The following is a 26441-nucleotide window of genomic DNA, read 5'->3' as shown; positions in this document are numbered from 1 at the left end:
AGCTCATAATTACTGTGTGCCATTTACTTACTGAAGTATCATGACCTTTTTAAATAAATTACGGCTGGTCAGGTTTTATGGTAGAACTCTAAGGCTTGCAGCAATCTTAACTTTTTACATGAGAAAGGAATTCTTCAAAATTATTCTAAAACCACTTTTTTCCTGAATAATTTTCCTAGAGAAAGGGTAAGACAAATTATGTCTTTTGCTCTAACAGTAGAAAATTAGCTACTATTATTTGTCCTGCATGCATACTAGCTATTTTTTTTTAATGGGCAGGGATTTTCATAAGCATCTTCAAAAGCCAAATGTAATCTGTACTTTGGAAGCTCTAGACATCATTATTTTTGTGAGGAAAGAGGGAAATTTCTGGATAATTTGCTGGAATTGGTTTTGAAGCGGAAGCTTTTTTTTCTGTCTGTTTACATCTTTCCTGTCTCTTACTTTATACCAGGTCTGCATTTATGGTATTGCTGCAGTTCTGTGGATGGCTGCAAAATCCAGTGTTCCACCAAGTCACAAACTAGTGTTGCCAAGAAAATTTAAAAAACTTCTTCTGGGTATGGCAAGAAAAAACCCTGAAGAAAGACCTTCTCTAGCTGATGCAATTAAGGTTAGTACATTTAAGCAGTTTTATGTGTAATATAGTTGTCTAAAGAATTATTTTAGTAATTTAAATATCAAAATACTAATTTATTTTGCTAATAAACTGATATCTAATTAAATCATAATCTGACACTGTGGGGGTTGTTTTATAAGTTAACTCTCTATGGACAGCAGAGGGGTGTGGTTTTAATTTATATTGAAATTGTCACTAAGGTACTTGGAATAGGTTCATAAGACATCCTAAACTTAGATTATTTCCAGTTGACTACTTAGCTTGACTTTGCCCTTCTCCAATAATATCCCACTTGACTGAAAACTTTTTACTGCCTGGAAATTATGACTTTTTGACTTTTTTTTTTTCATAAGACATGCAGTCGTTATTTATTTGAACAAGGTGTAAACAGCAAAAACATTTTGGCATTGCTGAATAAATCTGTCTTTAAGGTAAGAGCACTACCGTTTTTTACTTCTCTACTTTTTTTAAATTAATTCTGTAAATTGTATTCCAGTAAGACTTTTGCCCCCTGCAAGTATAGTTACATTTGTTCTCGTTTTGATTTATCTTCAAATAGCCTTTAAGTAGTGATTTTTTTCTAATTCTTGCTATTGGAGTGGTCACTCCCCAGATTTTGCTGCCCTGACTCTACACTCTGTATAGGTGAAGAGCTAGTGACTTAATTTTATAATCTTTCATTTACTCCTCTTATCAGAATAGAAGATATCAATATGTAACTGTTGTTCTGTTTGTTTATGTGTATATAATGCATGGAGCGTTCAGTCAATCCATGGAACTAACTTTGTTCAAATCTTTGGTTACCTAAAAGTTCTGATTTGAAACAGAGTTTTCCAAATGGTTCTAACAGTCCTTAGAGTTTTGTATGCCATTTAATTCTCCACCTTAGCATGACTAGATTGTTGCTTTGCAACATTCTAGATATATATGGGTGTTGGGTTGGTTTGGGGTTTTTTTGGAAGTAATTTAAACTGGAACAAAATTAAAAAAAAAAAAAAGCAGCTAATAAATTCAGTTTGGACTTCAATTTTGTTAGGCTGTTGAGGAAGACATAATCTCGTCTCAAGATCATGTTGCTTTTGCATTTAAAAATGAAAGACATGAAATGGACCCTTCAGAGTCAAGTGTAGGTAAGCATAAACTGACATGTTCACTTTTAATGTTCTCTAGATCAGTTCTCTATGTAATATTGTCTTAGGTGCATGGTTTGGGGTTTTGTTGGTGGGTTTTTTTTTCTAAATTCATTGTTATTTACCTTACATTTATATTATACATATTGTTAATCTTTCTGTGTTTTTGATTTTAGGATTTGTGCCTATTACCAGTGAAAGTAAACTCGTAGCAGTTAAAGGACCAGTACCATGCCAGATTTCTCTAAATTGCAAGAAAGCTACATTACCTGTTGCATTCACCTCACCTGCAACTCACTTCAAGCCTATTATTCTGCAACAAAATGAAAATATAACAAGGTTAGTATATCTTAAAGCAGAATGAGTTAAACTTGACAGTTAATTGTTAAGTCTACTGGAATTGTCAGCAAAAATAATTCTTTTTCCTTTCCAGAGAGATTCACACACCAGTTTCTGAGCAATTCAAGAAAGAGACAAGAAAAGAAAAACACATGGACAACAACAAATCAGGATTTACAGAAGACTCTAAAAGCTGTGCTACTGAGGACACAAGTGTTGCTGAACCTGAAATACATGAGTGTGATTTACAAGTTCCAGGCCACTCATCCCAAATATCTTCAGAAGAGCAAAAGCCAATCAGCGCATTTACTTCTACAGTTACTTTACCAACACCGTCTGATTCCTCACATATTCTAGAGGAAAAGAGCATATTACCTGAAGTTGCTTCAAACTCCTCAGCTTGTCCTACTTCTTCTAATTTTCTTCATATAAGTAACATCATTCTCAAACAGGACTCAGAGAAAAGAGTTACAACATTTGTACCAGTACATTTAGCTGTATCAGAGCAAATACCAAATAAACCTCTTCGTTCAAGAATTGCTTATGATTGCTATCATAGTTTGCCAGGGCTACTTTCAAGTACTATTGCAAGTTATAAGATAAGCATGCAGACAGAAAATGATGCTTCCCCTTACGAAGTGCAAAACTGTGAAGCTGCTAATACACAGAACAAGTTTGATAAAAGTAACCCAGTTATTCACACCACCTGCCAAGAAATTGAGTGTGCTGCCATTGTAGACAGTATTTTCACTGAACAAGGATACACACCATGTACCTCAGTGAATCAAGAAAATTCTTATCTCTTTGACGCTGAAGCCCTGTCCCCGCAGAACAGAACAAGTGACACTTTACTACAGGAAGTGGTTCATCTTATACAAGAGGAGTTTGCGTTTGATGGCTATCTAGAGAATGGAGTTGAAGTTTTTGATATGGGTATGTAGCTTTTCTTCTGTAGGTTATCATCACTGATGTGCAAGAATATTGTCGTTAATGTTTATTTCTTTTTTCTTTTTAATAAGGTAACTTCATTTTAAACTTAAAGGAAATTAGATTTGGCATATTCTCCAGTAGAATTTGTGAAAAGTTTTGTGACCTCTACTGGGATGAAAAATTACTGGAGAATCTCTATCAGGTAGTAAATGGAGAAAGACCTTCACATTTATGGTAGGTGTTTTTAAACTTTTTCCTTCCTGCAGTTCAATTTAGTGCTTTTCTCCCTACTTTCTAGAAGCAGGAAGGGATATGCTGCTTCTCTTCAGGTATCCTTACTTGTTTCCTGCAAACTGCTAATTTCACAGTCTATTAGATACATTATGGCTTTCCCCATAGCAGACAGTACTTAATGGCTAAGCACTAAGCTTGTCTGTAACTCCCATTTTAGGATAGCTGAATAATGGAAACCTGATTCCAGTCAATATTGTTTTCAACCATTGGCTTCATGGTCTTGTTAGAAAGAGGCTGTTTAATTGGAAGTGAAATATATTTTTCTTACTGTTCAGTTTGCTTGTTTTGTTTGAGTTTCGTTCTTAATACATTCTTTTGTTTTATTCACACCTAAGAAGAAGGAAATTAAGTTAGCTTTGCTAGAAATGCTTTTCTTAACTGGTTTAGTTTGATTCAGTGTTCCTCCTGGCAGTCTTTGTAATTGGCCTATTAAGTGAGAAAACACCAGCATAATTAATTTCTCATTTTACTGTTTCATTTTCAATGACATATCTACCTGAAAATGATAAAAAGCATTCTTGTTTTATTGCAGCCTCTAAATGTAGCATACTTATAAAAGCTTTTTCCTGAAGGTTATTGTAAGCAGTAATAAATTTATATGTGGAAGTTTTGTATGGGGTTTTTTGTCAGTCATGGTCTAGAATTACAAATTGGAAATTTTGACTTGGTAGATGTGATCTATAAACACTTCAGTGTATAAAATATGTATAATATGTCTAAATGTATATTCAGAAAGAATAGAGAACAACCTCCAGATATCAGACCCTGATATGCTGGTTTATTTCCTATTTGGGTTGGCTTTTTTAAGGAGCCATTGAAACTTGGTTGGAGCTTAGCTTCTTAATTCCCTCAAATTGAATGTGATGGTAGGAGGAACTAGCTGTTGCAGCTGAATTACTGGCATATATTAAGATGATAAACCTCTGTATGAAATTTTGTTACAAAGTTTTTGAAAATGGAAGTGGAAAAGAAATCATCATTTAACCAGTAAAAAATACACATCTAGTTTTTAGATCACAAGCAAGAACTGCCTGAGAATATCTCTGAGACACTACTTACTTCTTTAGACAAAGAATATTCTGAGACACTGCTATATTCTTTATTTGATATTTATTTTAGACAAAGAATATGGCAGGTTTTAATTGTTAACCTTCTTTGAATAAGTTATGTTATATAACTAATTATTATTATTAGGGGTGACTTGGAGTCAGACTGTTGTTAACCAGAGGCTGAATCCTGAGTGAAAAACCCATTACTGTAATTTGCAGTCTGAGTTATGCATGGATTTATGCCTTCTGTTTGTATGTGTTCTGATACTTCTGTTGGAATTTTACCAAATGCTGTAAGGTAAAATTTCCACATCTTGCTCAGTGTGTTTAATATCCATTTGAACATTTTCTTCTTGTAAAATAACTGAAGTTGAGCATGCAAACTTCAGGAGGTAGATATATTCTATGAAGCCCTTTACATACATAGAGCCATTTGTAAGATCTTATTTTACTGATGTAAATATAGAGGTATATGAAACATTAATTTCCCCTGATTTTCTTATATTTTCAGCATAACTGAGGCAGATGATTCAGAGTGTGGCAATGTATTCCAAGATCTAAAGAATTTTGATAGCTTGTTGGCAAGCGGTGATCAGACAGAGGGTGAGAAAGGACTTCATGTTTCTAGATCTATGTGTGTGCTAGGAATCTATCAATGACACAAGTTTTGAGAGATAAGCACTTTAAGTGTGTCTTCAGGAAAATACCCACCTTACCACTTACAAGCATTATTAGTGAATCTGAACATTGGCCTTGGGGACCTGTTGTCTTTTATGTGAAGCTTACATGTGAACAAATGTCATTGAGTGGGATCCCCATTTCATTTACTTTTACTTACTCGTATTTACACAGGTGTGTCTGTTACAAAACTCCCAAAATCCTAACTGCTACATGTGATTTTCTTGTGTTCATCCACTTGATGTTCCAGTGGCATGCTTTAAAGGAGGGAGGGGAAAGGGGGACAGCCATACTGCATCAGCTCAAGACAGCATAGCAAGCTTAGCTGGGCAGAGAGGAAAGCTTTAAAAGATGCCTATTAGTCCTTAGGTGTTACTGAAGAAGTTGAGGATTGATTGACTGAAGGATAGCTGTGCAACAGATCTGGTCCTTCTTTGTTCACTTATCAGAATTAAAACAAAACTAGGCAATAAAGTAAATAACATGCATTAAAATAAAAAAATTGTCAAAATTATTTACAAATTCTGGGGAATGAAGTTGTACTGAAGTCTAGAAATTTCATAGCTTTTAGATTTAAATGGGTGTTTCTAACTTCATCAAAAGGGTTTTCATAAACAGGTAAAAAATAATAGTATTTACGTCTCTCCTAGGAATTGTTCCACTTCCCTATTCTGTCCACTGAAGTGCCTTTTAAAGATAGATAGCAAAATGACAGTGGGACAAAGGATAATGAAGAGAGTTTTGTCTTTTAGTCACAATCTTGGTTAGAGGACACCATTTCAGGGCACTCATTGAGGTTATTATATTAGTGGATTGTTTATTTGTACTTCACATTTTGAGTTTTTGGTAACTGAAGTAGAAACTGAGCTGGGACTGGTAAATCTCATTATTATAACAAAGCCATTACCCTTTCTGGGCTTGATATATTCATGAACAGCTTGTATTTGGTTGCTGTTGTACCAATATTTCCTGGTTGTTTTGGTGGGTTGTGGGGTTTGGGTTTTTTTGGGGGGTTTGTTTTTTTTTTTTCCCCAGGATAGTTCAGCCAAGTGTCAGCATTTAAACTTCGTGACTTCTCTGTTTTGATTAAACTGTGTGTTCTTTACAGAATGGATTATATCCCTAAGTTTTACAAATTCGTGTTTTGCCATAAAAGTTAAGTTTGCACTTGGCTGCTGTCATTCTGTGTTACAGTCTTCTATTTTGGCTCAGAATGATTGCAAATGTAGAGCCAGACTCTCCCGTGGGATATGTGGTTTCTTTGCACCAGTAGTTTAGGTCCATCTGACTCCAAGGTGGCATATCTAAGCCCTAAAGGGTTGCTCAAGTGAAAAGGGAGGCTTTTCACTTGAAAAAAAGGAGACTACTGGCAGGTGTAAAAGCTCCTGTCATCATACCAACCTGTGACTGTCTCTTCTGTCCCTTAAGGTTGGTAATAGTGGTCAGAACTGTAAAGTCCCATCATAGCTCAAGGGAGTGAGTCCTGTAGGAGTAGAAAGTTTAACATCTACATCCCCTTTGGCTATATAAAATATTCTTGCCTTCTATGTATGGAATAAAAACTTCAAGACTTATGGATGGAAAAAAACTCAAGAGCTATGCTTTTTACTAGTGTTTGCACAGGTCTGACATACTTTTGTTTTAAAGCTTCTGTACTTAGCTTGTTTTTAAATGCTTGTTCCATATGCACAGAAAATATTGTGATATTTTCATAATTGTATTGTTTAATTGTTGCTTAATAGTTCTGAAATGTCTTCAACCTATATCACTGTACAAAACCACAGAGCCAAAATAAGCATCTAACATCACTGTTAGAGCACATAGGTAGTCTCATAACTGTGTTTTGTATGTATAGTGTTTAAGTTCAGCAAACCATGCATTACAGCATATGACTCTTATTTCTTTCCCCCCATACACCCTCTTTAGGAGAAGGGGAAGCAGCCTTTGATGTCAAGGCTGAGCCTATGATAAATACATCATTAAGTGAAATGGAATTTGATGAGTCACCTTTGGATAATATCAAAAAAGAATTGAGGCTGCAAAATGCTGTCCCCTTAGAGAAAGAGCAACAATGTTTACAAGGCAATGACAGTCGTATTGGTCCAGGCTTTGCAGAAGACAATATAGAGCCCGAGGAAAAGACCATGATAAAGATGGCTGGAAACAGCTACCTTGCGTCTCCCAACATACCTGACTTTCACAGCTGTAGTCCTGGTTGGAGCAGTGCATTTTATGGAGCTGAATGTTTTGATTCAGAAGTTCAAAATTACATGAAAAACCTTGGAAAGCAGAAATCAAGTGAGTCACAAAATATAGATGCTAAAAAAGTGGTGAGTACATTGATTTAAAATCATTAAGATACCTCTTTATTTGCCAGTTAAAAGAACTGTAACAATTGTTTTGTTTTAGTGAGTTGAAACTCTCTTTCTTCTGATAAATACTGACTCCTAAGTGGTTTAAAATCCTCAAGATTTGTGATGTGTGACCAATAAACCAGGGTAGTATTCCAAAATAAAGTCTTCCATTACCTAAAAGATTATATCGATCACATTTACTTCCATTTCACATTTGTGCATCTATGTATAATGAGCTTCACTTTGTACATATTTTCGTAATATTGCAGGTCCAAAGCTACAGAGTAAGGATAATATATAAAAATGTAAAAATTCATATAGGTTGAGCTGGATCATGGGAAGGAAATGGGAATATTTAAGTATATGAGTCAGTGTTACTGGAAAACCTGTTAGTATAGGGACATCTGAAATCTTTTTGTGTCCCTGCGAATAGTTTAGGTATTATTATTGTTTCTGCCAGATACATGCTTAATAAAGATGAAGGAGGATATGCACTGGTCTTTTTCAGCAAGTTAAAGCTCCTTAATGTTCAAGTGTAAGTCTATAGGAGAAATTAGCATGAGAAGCTATTGCTTTGTGTAAAAATAAATGTTTTTTTAAAAGAGTATTCATATCTGTCACTCTCAAATTTCCATATACTGAAGAAGTCCTATTTTTAATCCTAGAAAGCTGTTTAATCCTGTGTAAGCATGCCAACTAGAGAAAAATGGGTTTGTATAATCTCCCTTACTTGAAGGATAGTTTTGATGGAAAAACAGATTTTTTGCAAGTAAAGGATTTTTCATAAGCATCTGACAAAGATTTTTCTGTTTCAACAGGCAGTACTTTTGAGATTTTACAGGCTACTTGTTAACTTAGTTTGATTCAAAAGTTATCTTCTGAGTTCTTGGCAGTTGTTTTCCCTATTTAAGAGATATACAACAAAACCGAAGCATGATTTAGAATAGAATAGAATAGAATAGAATAGAATAGAATAGAATAGAATAGAACAGAACAGAACAGGACTGGTTAGGGTTGGAAAGGACCTTAAGATCATCTAGTTCCAACCCCCCTGCCGTGGGCAGGAACACCTTATGCTAAATCATATCACGCAAGGCCTCGTCCAACCTGGTCTTGAACACAGCCAGGGATGGAGCATTCACAACCTCCCTGGGCAACCCATTCCAGTGCCTCACCACCCTAACAGGAAAGAATTTCCTTCTTATATCCAATCTAAACTTCCCCCGTTTAAGTTTTAACCCGTTACCCCTTGTCCTGTCACTACAGTCTCTAATGAAGAGTCCCTCCCCAGCATCCCTACAGGCCCCCCTTCACATACTGGAAGGCTGCTATGAGGTCTCAGTGCAGCCTTCTCTTCTCCAGGCTGAACAGCCCCAACTTTCTCAGCCTGTCTTCATACGGGAGGTGCTCCAGTCCCCTGATCATCCTCGTGGCCCTCCTCTGGACTTGTTCCAACAGTTCCATGTCCTTTTTATATTGAGGACACCAGAACTGCACACAACACTCCAGGTGAGATCTCACGATAGCAGAGTAGAGGGGCAGGATCACCTCCTTCAACCTGCTGGTCACGCTCCTTTTGATGCAGCCCAGGATACGGTTGGCTTTCTGGGCTGCAAGCGCACACTGAAGCCGGCTCATGTTCATTTTCTCATCAACCAACACCCCCAAGTCCTTCTCCACAGGGCTGCTCTGAATCTCTTCTTTGCCCAACCTGCAGCTGTGCCTGGGATTGCTCAGACCCAGGTGTAGGACCTTGCACTTGTCATGGTTAAACTTCATGAGGTTGGCATCAGCCCACCTCACAAGCATGTCAAGGTCCCTCTGGATGGCATTCCTTCCCTCCAGGGTATCAACCGAACCACACAGCTTGGTGTCATTGGCAAACTTGCTGGGGGCGCACTCAATCCCACTGTCCATGTTAGCAACAAAGATGTTAAACAAGATCAGTTCCAACACCGATCCCTGAGGGACGCCACTAGTTACTGCTGGTCTCCAGACCAGTAACTAGTAACTTTATGGTGTTTACAGTCTGCTTTGGAATTTGCTTATGAAATTAATGCGTACTATTATACATTCTATATGCATTAATATGTAAGAGCTTGGATAACCCAACAACATTGCAGGAGGCTGGGGGGGGGGGGTAGGGGGGGAGATAATCATGAGGTATCTCTGTAGAAAATTATATTGTGTTCATTCCCAGAACTGGAGGACAATTACTGTTGATACAAAGCTCAGTTTAGCAATTAGTAAATAATTCTTTTAGAGAGTAAAAGAATGTACATTCTGATAGCTGAAAAAGATACACGCTACTCTGAGGATAAATGAACTAATCTTCTTAATGGTATCTAAAATCTGAAATCTTAATAGCCAGACAAAAATTAGACTCTGATCTTATTCTCTCTCAGTAGTGCAGAAATAATGTATGTGATCTGGACTGCATATGAAGCCAGGTGGACAAACAAGAATAAAATAATTATTTGGAGACAATAGAAGCTTGGTATCTTACATAAATAGTATTCCTAATTTGTGACATCGCTTTGTATCTAAGTTACAAGCGATACAATTAGAATCATAGAATCATAGAATAGATAGGGTTGGAAAAGACCTTAAGAACATCTAGTTCCAACCCCCCTGTCATGGGCAGGAACACCTCACAATAAACCATCTCACCCAAGGCTTTGTCCAACCTGGTCTTGAACACTGCCAGGAATGGAGCATTCACAGCCTCCCTGGGCAACCCATTCCAGTGCCTCACCACCCTAACAGGAAAGAATTTCCTCCTTATATCCAATCTAAACTTCCCCTGTTTAAGTTTGAACCCATTACCCCTTGTCCTGTCACTACAGTCCCTAATGAAGAGTCCTTCCCCAGCATCCCTATAGGCCCCTTTCAGATACTGGAAGGCTGCTATGAGGTCTCAGTGCAGCCTTCTCTTCTCCAGGCTGAACAGCCCCAGCATTCTCAGCCTAAAATTATAAGTTGTCACTTTTTTTTATTAAGTCAAATTCAGTTTATATTTCACTTTATATTCAGAGAAGATTATTAATGGAAGATTAAATACACTTGTATGGTGTAGAAATGTTTTGAATACATTGCAAAAGAAGAGTTAATTTCAGAAAAAGCATGTATGTGCAGATACTTACATTCTCTCTTGTACTATTTATATAAAAAGTCTTGGCATACTAGAATATTCAGGTATATCATCTTAAACCCATAATATTTTTAAATATTATTTCATAATTTTTATTAAAAATGTGTTTTAGGTGTCTTGTTGCTACAAATTCAGCAGAGGATACTTTAAAATACCAGTTACTTTTTGGTCTCCTGACTATTTTTATTTCTTTCACTACCATAAAATCAACAGCTTTAAACTTTCTGCTGGCATTGCTCCACTGACTTTCTGTGAAATCCAGCTTCTTCCAAATGTGTTTAAAATAAAAACTGACAGGATCATATTCCTCTAATTGCAGCAATCTTGAACATTTAACCTGAGCAAAGAAAACCTTTCTAAAATCCTCCTGTTTTTCCAAACTCCATCAATCATGACAATTTCTGAAATAAACTATTAGCAGTATTGCTGAAACAAGATGAACTGTGACAAGTTTTAAGTGGTCAATATATATGAGAAAGACAGAGAAAAAATATTAAACTGAAATTTATTTTTCTGATATTGCAACAGTCACGAGATGATGATTCTAAGCTCTTAAGACAATCCATTATCAACATGTAGCTAAGCAGCTCTGCCCAGCTTCTTTCTCCTGTGTCTTTGCTGCCTGATTCATCAAATCAGTTTTATTTCAGAAACCAGTTCCTTGATTGACAAGGGGTAATGGGTACGAACTGGAACACAAGAGGTTCCACTTAAACTTGAGAAGAAACTTCTTCTCAGTGAGGGTGATGGAACACTGGAACAGGCTGCCCAGGGAGGTTGTGGAGTCTCCTTCCCTGGAGACATTCAAAACCCGCCTGGACACATTCCTGTGTAACATTATCTAGGTGTTCCTGCTCCGGCAGGGGGATTGGACTAGATGATCTTTCGAGGTCCCTTCCAATCTCTAGAATACTGTGATACTGTGATACTGTGATTAATTGTAGTCTGATTTTCATTGTCTAACAAGGACTATATTAACCTACTTCTTGCCCCAGGTCTTTGACAGATTTATGAAAAGTTAGCGATAAAGTTGACCTGATTCTACAGCTTTGCAGTAAAACTAAAGCAATGTTTAAGAGTTGCTGTTTCAAAGAGTGAATGTTTAAAGGTAGTTACACATTTGAGTTTCACTACATTTGTCCCAGCTTAGTGGCACTTCTCTTTCATAGGAATAACTCTGCTCGATCAACGCAAGTCTAGTCTGCAGCTGGAACTGAGTACTGAATGAGAGTCTAACCACACAACAAATTACAGTTTTGGAGACATGTACATCTCACTAATACATTAATCTCTCCAATGAAAATATTAATATAATTCAAATATATATTTATTCACATTCTAAAATGAAATGCAATTAAATTTATTTTGTTCTTTAATTTTGTATACCTGTAAGTAGGTTTGAGAACACAAAAGTTCTGAGAAACTCTGAGTGCCAGAACATACATTTATGACAGAATTAAGTATTCTGCCATTAAAATAATGAACTTTTCTATTTTTCTACTGGGAACTGTTAGATATTGTTTGCACCTTAGGTTGTGACTTAATAAGATGCAAAAAGTAAAACATTTGTTGTATGATGAGCAATATTGACAGTAGTATTAATCAAGTTATGATTCAAAAAAGGTAATATGCACTTTTATGTTTGGAAAGAATGTGAAATAGCATAAAAATAAAATATTTATGGATCAGGGTGACACTTTCGAGGGTCATAAAGATAATCAATGCTTTACTGTGTAAGTGCTTATCAGTTCACTGCAGTTCAGGTGCTTATCAGATAGTTCTTTGTGGTTCTTAAGGTCAGCAAAGGTTAATAGGCATTTAGAAAAGTTAGTCCTTACAAGGCAAACAAGTGTATGTTCCCTGCATCACATCATCTCTAGTCCAGGAGCTGCTGATTTTGCACTCTCGTATAGAGTTCAATACAGGCAAAGCAAACCAAGTCCTTGAAGGGAAGGTAGGTACTAGAGCTGCAGTTTCTCCAGGGGGATGTCCAAGTCTGCCCTCATAACACGAGGGGTTTTTTCTGTAGTCTGATAAGCTGGCTTCAGGTTTTTTTGCAGCCCCAAGCCTTCACCCTTAGCCTTTGCTCTTTTCTTCTTTGCACACACTGGGTTTCAGCTATCCCCTAGATCTCATAAGCTACTTGTAAGAGTCTCCACTAAACTTTAGTGCACCCAAGCTGTGACTAGATTGTTGCTAGCAAAGGTTTTGCATGTTCTGGATGCAGTTTTCCCTTTCCCATTCCTTTTCTCTTTTCCTTTCTCTTCTGCCAATATTCTGCATCTTTTGGTGGAGTCACCCATAAAATTTATGCTTCAAGGACAGATTGGAATTTGTAATTTTCCCAAGTAAGCAAAGTCACTCTGTCATTACTTTGTGCCCTAGACTAAGGGATGTTTTGCAGAAATACGTCCTGACAAATAAATGTATTTCAGAGGGAGCAGAACCACTGAATGTGTAGCTTCATCAAAAATGTTTATATCCTAGACCTACCTAAACTGGAAGATGTTGGGGAATAGACTGGGAATTTGCTACTGACTTTATCTCTACTCACCCGAGTTTATTTATGGAACAAACCACTTCTGCCTGTCAGATTCCAAGTATCAGGAAGTGGTCACTCTTTCTGATTCCCTCTCTGTTTTCATAGTGTCTTAATCAACTTGGTTTCAATTTAATTGATGAAACAAAACCAAGTCTTTAAGTAAAAGCAAGCAATTTCCAATTCAGAATCAGGTAATAGCTTTTCTTGTGCTTTCATTATTCTCTACGTGATGCCTATGTAGCAGTGTTTTAAAAATCCACAGGGCTTTTGTGACTCTTCCTGCTAATGAACTATGTTGTTAAACCTTTTGAGCTTTTCTGAAAAACAGTGACAGGTTTTTCTCAAACTTAAATTAATTTCTAGTAAGCCCTTCCCATTAAAGCTAACCTATTTACCAATCTGTTGTTTGATATGTTGGCTCTGAGCTATGTGTTTTCTGATTGCTATGCTTGTGGGAGTTCTGTCTGCTGTATTCAGTGAACTTACTCCATTTAAAATGCTGTTTCATGTAACTAGGTCACTGGTAGTTAGCTTAGGACCCAAGTGCAAAAGCCACCACTTCTATAAAATACAACACACATCATGTTTGGTGTTTCATAATAAATAAGAAGCTGAACCCAAAGCAGATGGCCCATTTTCATTGGTTGGTAAAGTAATGAAATCTTTGATATGCAAACAATTATAAATGTTTACATGAAATTTTATATTAATGTGAGCAGCCTGCTATAAGAAATTTAGTTCATTTTTTCAATTATGTAAAATGCATAAAGATAAAATATGTAATCCAAACTTCAAACTTGGTATGTCCTTTATAGAGCAGCTCTCCTGTCTGCTGTCTAACCTGGTTCTGTAATATAATGTAATTCTAAATGTTTGAATGAAAGCATCACTTTCATCAGACATTCTGTTCTTACTGCAAATATAGGTCAGCTACTTAACAGAGATTTTCTGGGGTCTGCACTGATTTCAGAACCCATCACTTTTAATTCTGAATGACTTCTGGGTATAACTTTTTTAACTGCTTCGGAAAACAACGAGATAAGTGCAATTATAACAAGGTGTATTTATAAAAATGGATTCAGGCAAACTTCAGTGCAGTCTCATCAAACACAAACTAGTTCTAGTTCTGAAGTTGTAGCACCGTACCATAACGAATGCTTTCATGGGGACAGGTGATGCCTGTTGTAGCTTGCCTGTAAGCAGAGGTGTGAAAGATAGTTACTCCTGGTTAATATGTTATTGTCTGTTTGGATGTTCTCTTTTTCATGCAAAATAATTTTCTTCTTAAATTTCTGTTTCCCACTAGAACCTTGCTTTTACCATTCTAATCAGAATCTTTTTTCTCTTTGAATAGGAACTAGAACAGTTGCTAATGATGGAGACAAAAAATTACAGAAAGACCATAAAGTTTTACCAGAAACTGTTACAGAAAGAAAGAAGCAGGAAAGGTAAGATTACGGCAACTTGCCAGTAATGAAATGGATGCGTAGTATTTTAAGGATTTTATTTTCTTATTTTTCCCTGTAAATCAGAATCAGTGATGTTCTTACACTGTGCATTTTAAATTTAAAGGTCCTGAAACTAAATCTATGTTGCCCAAACTGAGAGAACAGCTACAGGAGATTAAATCAAAAGTACAGTTTCTTGAACTGGTGAAGAAATATGTGCAGGCAAGTCAGACTTTATTATGTTTGTCATTTCATCACTGCATCAGTGTAGTTGGCTGCTCAAGTCAGTATATGAAATGCAAAATGTTTGGTGTCAAAGTGCCAAGTTAAGTAGGATCTAAATTAGCAAAAGAAAAAGTAACTGCTATTAGTATTGCTTAGAAGTTAAAATATAAATAAAGCAGTTGCATAATGAAATGTGATTAGGCTTTGACTGCATTTTGTGTGGATTTTCCTCTTTAGTTTCCTACGGTTCATGTTTTCATGGCTTTGCATCTTTGAGCAGATCATGTACGCAGAGCAGTGGGGTGTGGAATCCTGTGTGCTGCCTACAGTCATTCACAACGGGAGAACTGACATGGTGGATGTGACACCTACAGATGAGTCATCAGTGCTTCTTTACTATAACACAGAGAAACATCAGTGTAATAAACAAAATGGAACAGGAGTTCTGCAGGCTGGTACACCCCTTGGTTTAATGGCTTATTTATATTCTAGGTATAGTATCTTTTGCATGTCCTTAATTTGGAGTGGGTTGAGGCATAGTTGCTAATTCAGGAAAAAATAGTCTCTGTGATAAATCCTAGTTCCTCAACATTGCATAAATTCCCCTCTCTTGAATCGAGTTTAATGTCATTTCTGTGAACAGTTATTTACAGAAATGGGCATGGAAATGGCAAAAGACAACCTGATAAGAAATAGGCCAAACTGTTAAGTTTGGATTCAATTAAAACTTGAAGCATTTGATAATAAATCAAAAACTAGTAACTTATAACTTTTTAATCCTGTACTTATTTAAGGTTTTGCTCTTATGGTTGCCATGGAATCAAGGCTTTATGTTACTGCCAGCAGGATAACAATTCTTCAAAACATAAAAATTGATAATTCTTATTAATAGGGTCTGGATATGAAAATGTTTTACAGAGTATTGCCCCAGTCCTTGGGACTGATCAAGATGCAGGCTTCTTTCAGGGCTTCAATGGGGACAAAGATGTCCTTTAATCTTTAACTAGGGTGAGGGCAGTGTTGTTTTAGGGTGCCTGAGACACAACGGTATGAAGGATGGAAACTGCCTGAGAGGCTTCATCAGACTTGTGCCACTATAGAGGGAGCAACTTATTCCCAGCTGCTTCTTCCAGGTCATCCTGACTTTTCAAAATCAGTTACTTATCCTGAGTGTTGCTGTTCCTGAGAGTTAATGTTATGCACAAAGTGAAGAAATTGTTTTAATCAGAGCTCCCACATGTATCAAACCCAAATTTTTATGGTTAGCCGTAAACTGTCAGGGAGACAGGACAATTAATCTGTGTTCAGACCTTGAGAGTATGTGTGTATATAAAAAAAAAATTGCACATTTTAAATGTGTGTAATGAGTATATTCTGTTGTTAAAACAACCCCTACTCTAATTAGAGCTACAGGAAATATTTTCTTGCTTAAAATATCTACTTTTTATGCTGTTATTATAATAAAAATCTTTTAAAGTGAGATGATGGGGAAAAAATTTAAACTTGTTCTTCCATACTACTTAAAATGTAATTTTTTATCATAATGGAGATGTGGTTATTCACAAAATTGCAAATAGAGAAACTTTTTTTTAAACAAATTATGCTTTCAGTGTTGGCAATCACAATATTTGGTGTGTAAAAACAAAATAAAAAGGAATCGGGTTTTTATGTACAGCTTCAGAATTTAAAATCCCTGTTAATTCATGATATTTTGAGGAATTTTTTTCTACTGCTGTAGTCTGATGCAAGAAGGAAATGTGGTTTTACTTGTCTGAAGTTTTTCTTGTTCTTCACAGAAATGCATTTTTAGAAGGCTATGTACAGCAGTTTCTCTACACATTTCGCTATTTCTGCACACAAGAAGAATTTTTGCAGTTTCTTCTTGATAGAATCAGCAGCACTTTGTCCAGGTACAGTAATTTCCTGTGAAAAATTGTATTAAAGTACAGTTGTCCTCAGTTGTGTCCCCTCCCAATGGCAAATAGCTGTTTCTGAACAGCTCTACCTAATTAAATTGAATTTTGATGGTTTTTTTTATAAGACTCTCTTGAAAAGTGATATTGACCCTAGAGCAAGTGCTATGTATGACAGTGTGCTTACTTTTTTTTTTTTTTTTTAGTTCTGAATTCTTACTTTTAATAGTTGTTCGGTGGTGGGTTAAGTACAACTACTGCTTTGTTTCCATAGAGCCATGGATTCTAGAGACATGAAGCTCAAGAGTAGATAGTGCAGTCATTACCAAATAATACTTCTGATTTTTTTGAACACATAATGCCTTAACACTTTGAAAATAAACTTGTGGTTTATTGAAAAATTATTTTTAAATTTGGATTGGATATCAGTTTTGGTTAAAACAGTTCCTTTTTCTTCTCACCAGTGCAAGCCTGGGTCCTTCCACCTCACTTACCAAAATATGTAACCGCAGTTTCTACATCCTGCAGGCTTGGATTGAAGACTGCTACAGTGTAGACTTTGCAACAAATACTGATCTTTTATGCACCTTAAAAGAATTTATTTCTTCCAAGGTAAGTCAGAATTTCAGTAGAGGCTTAAAGGGGGGGAAAATATACAACCAATTTAAGTCAGTTAGGGTATATGTAAGATTCTTATTGCAAAAAACTGTCCTAATTACAATTAAAAGAAATATACTGCTGTCTTTGACAGCTATGTTGAATATGTCTGGTTTTGGACAGACATGAATTTTTCAACTGTATTGTCTTGCTTATATTTTATGGGAAATTTAGTTCAATATTCTGTTAACCTGTTTTGCATTTACAGGTTGCTCCATTAAATGGCTATGGTGAGCGCTTGTTGTCATTGCTTGAGGATGCTTCTGCCAGGAGAAGTAGCAGTGCTTATCAGAGCTCCAGCCTGGACAAATGTGAAGAGGAAGGTGAGAAGGACAGAAAAACATTACATTCCATATGTAAAAAACTCTCAGAAGACGCTTCCCGAAAGGTATGTCTTTTCACCAGACTGCAGTATATGGAACACATTTCCATCGATTGTTTTCTGACAAAAACTAGAGATCCAGCTCATGGTCAAGATCCTGATTTAGCAAAAATTATCTACCTGCATTTTAAATTTTCTGTTGGAAGTATTTAAGGCCTAAACTGTTCTATAACTGCAGAAATAATCTTAAGCCTTAATTGTGCCCTGTCAGCTGTTTCAGTAATGTAGAACACATAATAATTTTGAGAGAACTTGAACTCTTCATCCTTGATTCTACCATGTGACTTACCTAGGAAACTTTTTCCTCCTTGTCAAAGATAAATACTTCTTATTGGGCATGTATCTTTGTAAGACTATAGTCTTACAACAGCAGGAGGTGAGAGGGTTTCTGCTGAAACTTCAAAGCGTTGTAGCAAAAACTTGTCTAAACTTTTGTCCACCTTTACTGATTTATATAGTGTGCTAGTGAAAAATAACCCCAGAAGCCGGAATATGCTGTATAATACTTTTCCTGAAAAAAAGACCTTTCTCTACAGAGTGACCAAAATGACATGTGGAAGTCAAATGTACCTGTAATGTGTAAGTTGAATTTAGAATCAGCCTTCTGAAAAAGGTGCAGAATTCCATGGAGTATGCTGGGGATTCAACCATTAAAGGGCAAGCAGAATAGAGAAACATGGACTTGTTTTATTCTCACTGTATTTTAATGATACTGGAAGATAGAAAAAGGGAAAAGAATGGAAAACCAAATATTTTTTTTGAAAGGATGTTTGATGCTAAGCAAAAACAGTACAAGAAATAGTAAGACGTAGAATATAAAATGTAGAACTTAAGAGTATGAACCATATTATAGCAGCAAGCCTGAATACACAGAAGGTTGTTTTAAATACTGATCTGGCAACCTACTGTACAGACTCATCGACTGTGAGTATTAGTTTAAAATAGCAGTGTTGAATAAACCAATCAGTGTCTGGGCTAACCTTGAAGATGAACTGAAAAGTTTTGCATCCACAAGCGTGTTCCTCTAACAGAACCTTCCAGGAAGTTACATCAAGTAGAGACAATGTTTGCTTTAAAGAAGTTGTAGTTTGTTTTTTTTCTTCCCTACAGAACTTTAACTGGAAACTTTTGAAAGGTGTGGGACCAATTGCACAATATCAGAGAGAGCGACTGTACACTGGTTCATCAGTTTTGCCAAAGCCATGCTATAACACTTTAACAGAAGAATTCCCAGTCTCCTTCACTAAAGCAGATGAAGTAGGACCATATCTCTTAATAGAATACAGTGTGCAACAGCTTTGTTGTCAGCTGACATTACTGCAACAGGTACAGAGGTCTAGGTTTACTTGGAAGTACAAATAATGTCTATCTTCTTAATTTTACTCAGCCTTCTTTCCTTAGCATTTCCCAACCCTCTTTCAAGCTATTTTGTATTACTTCATAAGACTTTGAATTAAGACGATCTATTTTTCTCTGAACTTTCTACGGTAAAATTTAGGCTGTGATCCCTCTGATAAATTTGCTGAAGAGACGGGAAGGGGAGGCAGGAGGAGAAGAACTGTCTGTTGTTTTTATCCCTGAATATTTTAAAAGAACTGCTTTATCTTAACAACAGCTATATCTTGCTCTTTTTGTTTAGGAAGTATTTCATAAATGTCATCCAGTACACTTTCTAAATTCAAGAGCACTTGGTGTTAAAGACAAATGTGTTTCTGTCCAAAAGTAAGTTACTTATTTTAACTGCCCTCTATTCTGTTGATGCACAATAACTTACTGTGTTATACCTTTAATATGTTCAGGAAGAGGGAAACATTTGAAATACTTAATATCTTTTCAACAGACTAGATAGTCTGTTTATATAAATATTTTACTTTCAGGAGATTTTATACATTTGTATGTGCATGTACCTGTGCATGTATGTGGCAGGTCACATTTGAAAGGTGATTTCTTTTAAAAGTGGGTCAGGCCAAAATATTTCTGAAGACTTGTCCTGGGGGGTTGCTTCAAAGGTTCCATTTTTGGCAGAAAAAAAAAAAAAGAAGAATAGTTTCTGTGACAGGCTTTGTGATCATGCATGTTTGTATGTATATAAAATCTCAGTGACCATTGTAGTGTCACAGAATAGATGAGGTTGGAAGAGACCTCTCAAGGTCATGTAGTACAACATTCCCTGCCTTAAGCAAGTTCAGTGAGAGCAGGTTGTTCAGACTTTGTGCAGTTGGGTTCTGAATGTGGATGGAAACATCAGAGCCTCTCTGTGCAATGTTCATTTTGTACTGTTAGGTAGATGAAGTATCAAGTATTCACAGATAGATAAGAATTTTCCTCTAGTTATTAAAGTGGTTATCAACCTATTTAAATTACTTGCTCAATGGTAATTGTTGTTTTCATCCAGCTACATGGACCTAATTATATTTGATTATGGTCTGCTTCTTATATATTCAGTGGATTCAGCTAACTTTTAATTAATACTTGTTAATTGCACTATCATCTGTAGTAGACTTTTTTTTTAAGAGCAGGGAATGAATATCTAAAGCAGCTCATCTTTTACAGATTGTCAGATGACAGAGGCTAAATTTACTGATTCGGTCATTCAAGCACGGGAAACAAACTGTATGGTGCCACTAGGTATCAGGCTCAATTTTTTACGTGACTGCAGTTTTTAATGAGTTTGGATTTCTGGCTGTTATTTTGCACCAGATTAGATGGTTTGGTTTATTTAGTAACAAGTGGTGAAAGTGTCTTTATGTATAGAAATGTATACTACATCCTTATCTTGAAATTACATATAATTATCTTCTAATTATAGAGAAAAAAGTGACATAATTCACTATGTACTTTGTAAAAGATCATAAACTCAAGACTGCAAACACTGCAAAATCATTTTAAATGGTTAGAAGCTGGCATCTTCACAATCAAGATTTTCTTTGAAAATCCAAAGTCAGCATCAATTATTTTTGCCTTTTTTTCCCCATTTTCTCCATAGAGCTGTTTCTGCTGAGACAGTTTCTTTTAAGGTCTGTAATCTGTTTCTGTCAAAGTGCATACAAGACCAGTACCTTCTACAATTATTAAGAAATGCAGACAGTGTCAGCACCTGGGTTGCTGCTGAAATTGTAACATGTCACACATCTAAGGTTTGTCATTGTTTTATTGTATTATTAATTATGAAATAGTTATTGTATAGGAGTTGCTATATAGCAAAGCTGCCATAAATATTCTGAAGTGCACCTGTAAGGGGGCAGTTAAAAATCCAGTTTGCAAGGAGGGTCTTGGATGTTTTGTAGTAGATCTCAAAACTTATTAAAATTTAAGAAATGGGTTGCCTGAGGAGAATAGATGTCAGACAAGGACAACTTGGTGACAGAAAATGGGAATTTGTGTGTTGGAGGGAAATGTTATCACAATCAACAATTTTGGTAACAAATTCAAACAGAAAATGCATCTCCTTTTTTTTCCTTCTCATTTAATTTTATTATGTAGATTTATGTAGATTTACTATATATATTTAGTATATATTTTATAGAGAGAGAGTATATCTTACTTTTTTTTTCAGCTGCAGGTGAGCTTGTTATCAAAATTTCTTCTTATAGCAAAACACTGCTATGAACAAAGAAATTTTGCTACTGCGATGCAAATCCTAGCAGGCTTGGAAAATCTTATTGTGCGACAGTTACCAGTAAGTTTGGGGCTCTGTTCTGCAACTATTCTGCTTAACATAATCTTTTTCCAATATAGATGTTAATGTGAAAAACAAAAATGTATTTTGTTTTCTTGTAAGGCCTGGAAAATTTTACCTGCAAAAGTAGCTGAAATAATGGAGGAACTCAAGGCTGTTGAGGTATAGTATGATGTCTTTAATATAAAAACACTTCTTTGGGGTTGCAGAAGATGCAAATTCTGCTTAAGTGGGTGCATCTGCAGCATGAAAGCCATAATTATTATTTTGTATTATAAAGGAGATTTTAATTTAAGACTTCTGACTCTTAATCCAAGAGGTTTACATGAATTTTCCTCTCAGTATTTCTCAAGAACATATCCTGTGTGACTAAAAATAAAGGCATTTCAAAGCAAGCTAGATCATTAAATACGCTTTTTCTGACAATGTCTGCAGAAATTTTGTGGCTGTAATCTGTTTTGAAAAATCTTAAATGTTTGTTTTATCAGAGGCATTTTCTCACTGATCTGTGCAATTTTGAATCATAGAGTGAAGTTCTAAAATATTATTTTGGTTATGATTTAGAACAATTATAATTATGTATGAAGTATCTTTTGATTACTTACTTTCTGTGCTTTAAAATGTTTGCCACCAGGTTAATTCATAGTGTAGTCTTCAATGCCAGAAGTTAATATTCATGACAAACAAATCTGTAGCGCTAAACACATGAAATGATGAACTTCTGTTAAAACCTGCCCCAATACTTAATGTGAGATTGATCTGTGTGTGTTTTTAAACTAGGTGTTTTTAAAAAGTGACAGCTTGTGCTTGATGGAAGGAGAAAGATTCAAAACACTTCCAACAATTCCATCAGCCCATGTTTTGGCTATGCATGTCCAACAACTTGAAACTGGGGGATTCACAATGACAAATGGAGCTCACAAGTGGACTAAACTTAAGTAATAATTTTAATTATATGTGTATGTCACCTGACTTTTTAAAATAGACTGTTGTCTAAAGGGATAATGAAAGCTAATGCAACATTTCACAGTTAGCAGTTTAAATGGTTTCAGTCAAAGGGATATACACTGTAGAAGAGAATGCTCGATGCCTTTGAATTTCTTTCAAAGTTTGGTTTTGGGGAGTTTGGTTTTGGTTTTATTGTCAGCATAAGAAACTAATTATTTTTTTTTTACTATATTCTCTTTCAAGAAACATTGCAAAAGTTGTGAGCCAAGTTCATGCATTTCAAGAGAATCCTTACACATATACACCAGATTTCAAGCTGCAATCTTACCTCAGACAAAGAATAACTCGCTTTAAAGACGCAGATGTTTCTGCCTTGGCAGCTGACAACTGTGCCAACTTCCATCAGATACCAGCAGAAAAACATTCTCGAAAAATTCAGGACACACTGCGCAGAATGAAGGCAACATTTCAGTAATTATTTACATTTCATCTGTTGTATTCAAAGTGTGGATTGTAAGACTAGATTCAGTTGACTTCATCTTCTGGACCAATTCCTAAGCAGATACTTAAGGGAAGTGACTTAAAATACTATCTCAAGTTGACATAATTATATTTTTAACATGGAATTATAAAATGCTGACTAATGAGATTTGAATCCCTAGCAACTGGATGAAAGATCAAAAGAATAGAAGTAAAGATAAAAGTACAAAGAGTGTAGAAGAAAAGGATGACTAATTCTCACTGTTGTTTAGCATTAAAAAAATAATTAACCCCAAAACAAATATCTAAACAATACTGTTGATATACATTAAAATTATAGCTTCTGTTGCAAAGTTGGCTTAGGAGAGTTCAGAGTATAGTTCATTAAATGTTGAGTATATTTTTATATAAACATAGTACACTTGTATCCTGTCACAGTGGTCATATAATTCAGGGACACAGATCATCTGCGATCCTTTCACTGTTGGTGTGTCTTGCTTTTATGTTGTGTATTTTGAAAACTGTAATTCAGTTAAAGAATTTGCCATCTTTTTCTTCAAGCATACTGAGGAAGGAGAGGAATGCCATGCTGCAACTTTTTTTTTATTTATTTTGGTTTGGTTTTTAATGTCATCAAACTAACCTTTTTCCAAGTGAAAATAAGGTCTGAATCTAAATATTATGAATTTATTGCTTTGCTCATGGCCTTGTCAAAACAGTAAGTGTGAAATTGCTTTTTTTTTTTTCCTGTATTGGGCACAAGAATCAATTTGTGTATGTATGTATGTGTGCAGATTTGATTATGGCTTTTGCTCCTGAGGTTTCTTTTGTAGACTGCAGTGCTCCAACAGCATTAAGTAGAAGATAACTGTGTGAAATTTGGATATGCAACTTGTAAAACTTCAGTGATAACCTGTTTGTAGAGCTTATACTTACAAGACCTTCTAAATGGCAATGAATTGTGATGCTGTTGCAGGAAGTTTGTTGAGCTACCCAGGTTTATGCAAAGCCAAATTATTAAGGCTACAAATTAGTTACAAATGCAAGTATATCTACCAGAGACACAATGATAATATTGGACAAGAAGTGGGGAAGGGCAAGAGCAGCTAAAAGAAGCTCTCTCCTCACAGCTATTTGCTAAACTAGTCTTAAAAAAAAAAAAAAAAAGTAAGAAAATGTTTTGAAATATGTGAAGAGCAGATGTGAACTGTCTTGACACATTTTGGTGATGGAGAAGGATAATGATGTAAGCAATGAGAATGTGCACAGACCTAGTATATTACAAGTTGTATTACTCTATTTGACAGAAATGCATGTGCACATGTAAATTGTAGCTTCTTCAGTGCTTAAGAGGAAAGCCTCTCCTTTTCTCTTGTCAGTAACAGCAATATATACATCACAGGCCACTCCTCATATTTCTCAGTAAAAATAAGGTATGTCCATATTTTCCGTAAATATTCAGTTACTTTTTCATACTAATATAGTAATACTAACGTTTGTGTTCTTCTTGGTTTAAACACTAGAGAACTCAGTCCTCAACCATGTTTTCTTGCATGTGTTCTACCCTTAGGATGATTTATTTTATTATTTGCCATGTGTAGGTTTAGCATGTCGTTAATTGTAGTATTCTGACTTACCCTTAAGGAAGCAAAATGTGTTGCTATTTCTTTAAATATTGCCAAATGTAAAAACATTTAATCTTGGCCTTCTGTCTTTATGCAATACAGTGATTTGAGAATGTTAATGATAACCTTACCTTCAGACATACATTTCACGTATTTGATCTATATGCATTTATTTTTAAAGAACTGTTTTTATTAGTATTTATTGGGGTTTTCTCCATTAAAAACTACCATTCAATTGAAGCCACGCCTTGCCTTTGAAAGATAGTAAAATCTTAAGTAGCATAAGCTTTACTAATGTAAAGAACTCCACAAAACTTGCCAATCATATTATTTTAATAAATTAATTTTACACTGTTGCCAGTCAAACTGTTGAAATTGCTTTTATGGATTTACTCAGCATTTATATTTTGCATGCATAATAGCTGTCTCATGTATTTCTTACAGTTTTTCTCAGGATTGTAAGCAACTACTACACCTAGACAATATTATGTTTATTCTATAACAATAACTGGTGCTATACAAGAACTTAAAAATCATCTCATATCTTCTGTATAATGCTTCAGTGTATCACCTTATTTTTCTCTAAATGCATAGTAGTGAGTTACAGTACTACTTTGGGGTATTTTCATCAATTAGATATTTAAGATTTGGCATTTAGACACCACAACATCAACAATAAAAGAAAATGTAAAATAGCTATTGAAAAAAAAATCAAAATCACTTTTATACAAGGAAACTGGTTTGCTTTTTTCTGTGAACACTGATATATGCACATCTTATACGATGCAGATTTCAGAATAAACTAGTTACATCTAGCATATAAATGTACTGCTTATTTATTGCTAAGAAGAAGGAAGGGTTGGGCTAAAGTTTTCTTTGTGGGGAATGTCTTCTTAAAAGGAAACACAGGACAAAATATTTCAAAGAAACACGTTCAGTAATATCTTGGCAAAACATTATTGGCATCAGTAGTTGTATTGTATAAATGATGGACTTCACAGTCTGGCCTTATGTTTCCATTCCAATACCAAATTAGAATGTTTGAGAGGGGAAAAATGAGTTTGTTCTTTCAGTCAGAATTGCCACCAGCTGTCCCAGTTCATTTTTTCCACAGTTCCCTCATTTTGTTTTTATGTTGTTTATTTTTCCAACAGTGACCCATGGAGTTTCTGAAATGACATCTGCTCCTTGGGAGCCTTTCCAGGCGCTCCGTGCATTGGTGCTCTTTCTGTGTCCCTTTGCAGGTGTCTGTCCCCAGGATCCCTGAGGTTTTGAGGCCTCCTGCTAGACACCTGGGAACTGTGTCCTAGTTATACTATCTGCATCTGAAAGCAGGTTTCCATTTCCAACACCTCCTCCTGAAGCCTGTCAGGAAACAAGGGTGAATTCAATTGGATCCTATGAACTATCCCATAGAAACCCAAAACAAGAAACCGGAAAAATATTTCATAAACCAACACTGATTCATGAGTCTGAAAAATTTTTTTCCTTGGAAGTTTTTCAACCACTTCTAAACTTTATTTTCATGGTTTTCTACATTTTTCCTTTATGCATTGGATTTCTGAGATTCCCATGAGTACTGTATGTGATTTGCAAAGGATTAAAATTTTAGGAAATCTGTTTCTACATAACAAAACTACAGTTTGAAAGAAGGGAAGCTAACAATTTTTCAGTGTTAAACATATGGTTGATTGTTTCAATCCTTGATACTGCAATGAGGGAAAGAGTGCAGACAAATTATTTTTCTCCTTATTCTTGCTTAAATACAATCCAAAGCATATCCTTATTTAGAATACACATGCTATTCTGGTTAGAGTTTTTCTTTTTTTTTTTTTCTTCCAGAAACTCTTTCTCAAAACATGTTTTATGAATCTTTTAAAATGCATTTTGAGCTTTACAAGGGGTATCAAAGCATTTGAAATGCAGTTTTGAGCAGTATTTGAAAACTCAAGCCCCATAAATCAAGTTTAATTGAATGGTCATCTTTGGGATTTGCCT

At 35.5% G+C, this 26441-nt stretch overlaps 1 protein-coding gene across 2 annotated transcripts in view; it reads left to right on the top strand.

Annotated features, from left to right (window-relative positions):
- The window catches only part of KNDC1 (kinase non-catalytic C-lobe domain containing 1), a 69698-nt gene extending 44431 nt beyond the window's left edge, over positions 1-25267 (top strand). Inside the window, exons 10-30 of one of the 2 annotated variants that reach the window (XM_062610364.1) lie at positions 455-613; positions 973-1050; positions 1656-1749; positions 1926-2088; positions 2183-3021; positions 3108-3252; positions 4873-4964; positions 6966-7369; positions 14441-14534; positions 14659-14756; positions 15040-15251; positions 16556-16669; positions 17137-17284; positions 17538-17717; positions 18822-19037; positions 19351-19433; positions 20698-20848; positions 21268-21390; positions 21493-21552; positions 22171-22328; positions 22582-25267. In XM_062610364.1, coding sequence (XP_062466348.1) covers positions 455-613; positions 973-1050; positions 1656-1749; positions 1926-2088; positions 2183-3021; positions 3108-3252; positions 4873-4964; positions 6966-7369; positions 14441-14534; positions 14659-14756; positions 15040-15251; positions 16556-16669; positions 17137-17284; positions 17538-17717; positions 18822-19037; positions 19351-19433; positions 20698-20848; positions 21268-21390; positions 21493-21552; positions 22171-22328; positions 22582-22813 — 3843 coding nt within the window. In that variant the 3' untranslated portion in view covers positions 22814-25267. The remainder of the gene's footprint in view (positions 1-454; positions 614-972; positions 1051-1655; positions 1750-1925; positions 2089-2182; positions 3022-3107; positions 3253-4872; positions 4965-6965; positions 7370-14440; positions 14535-14658; positions 14757-15039; positions 15252-16555; positions 16670-17136; positions 17285-17537; positions 17718-18821; positions 19038-19350; positions 19434-20697; positions 20849-21267; positions 21391-21492; positions 21553-22170; positions 22329-22581) is intronic. The other variant, XM_062610363.1, reaches the window with a different exon arrangement.
- The last annotated feature ends 1174 nt before the right edge of the window (positions 25268-26441 follow it).

This window comes from Pezoporus occidentalis, unplaced genomic scaffold, assembly GCF_034315485.1.
Source record: "Pezoporus occidentalis ecotype Australia unplaced genomic scaffold, CSIRO_AGI_Poc_V1 ctg147, whole genome shotgun sequence".
Classification (NCBI taxonomy): domain Eukaryota; kingdom Metazoa; phylum Chordata; class Aves; order Psittaciformes; family Psittacidae; genus Pezoporus; species Pezoporus occidentalis.
Note: the sequence above shows the minus strand (reverse complement) of the source record. Positions and strands in the feature narration are given on the sequence as shown.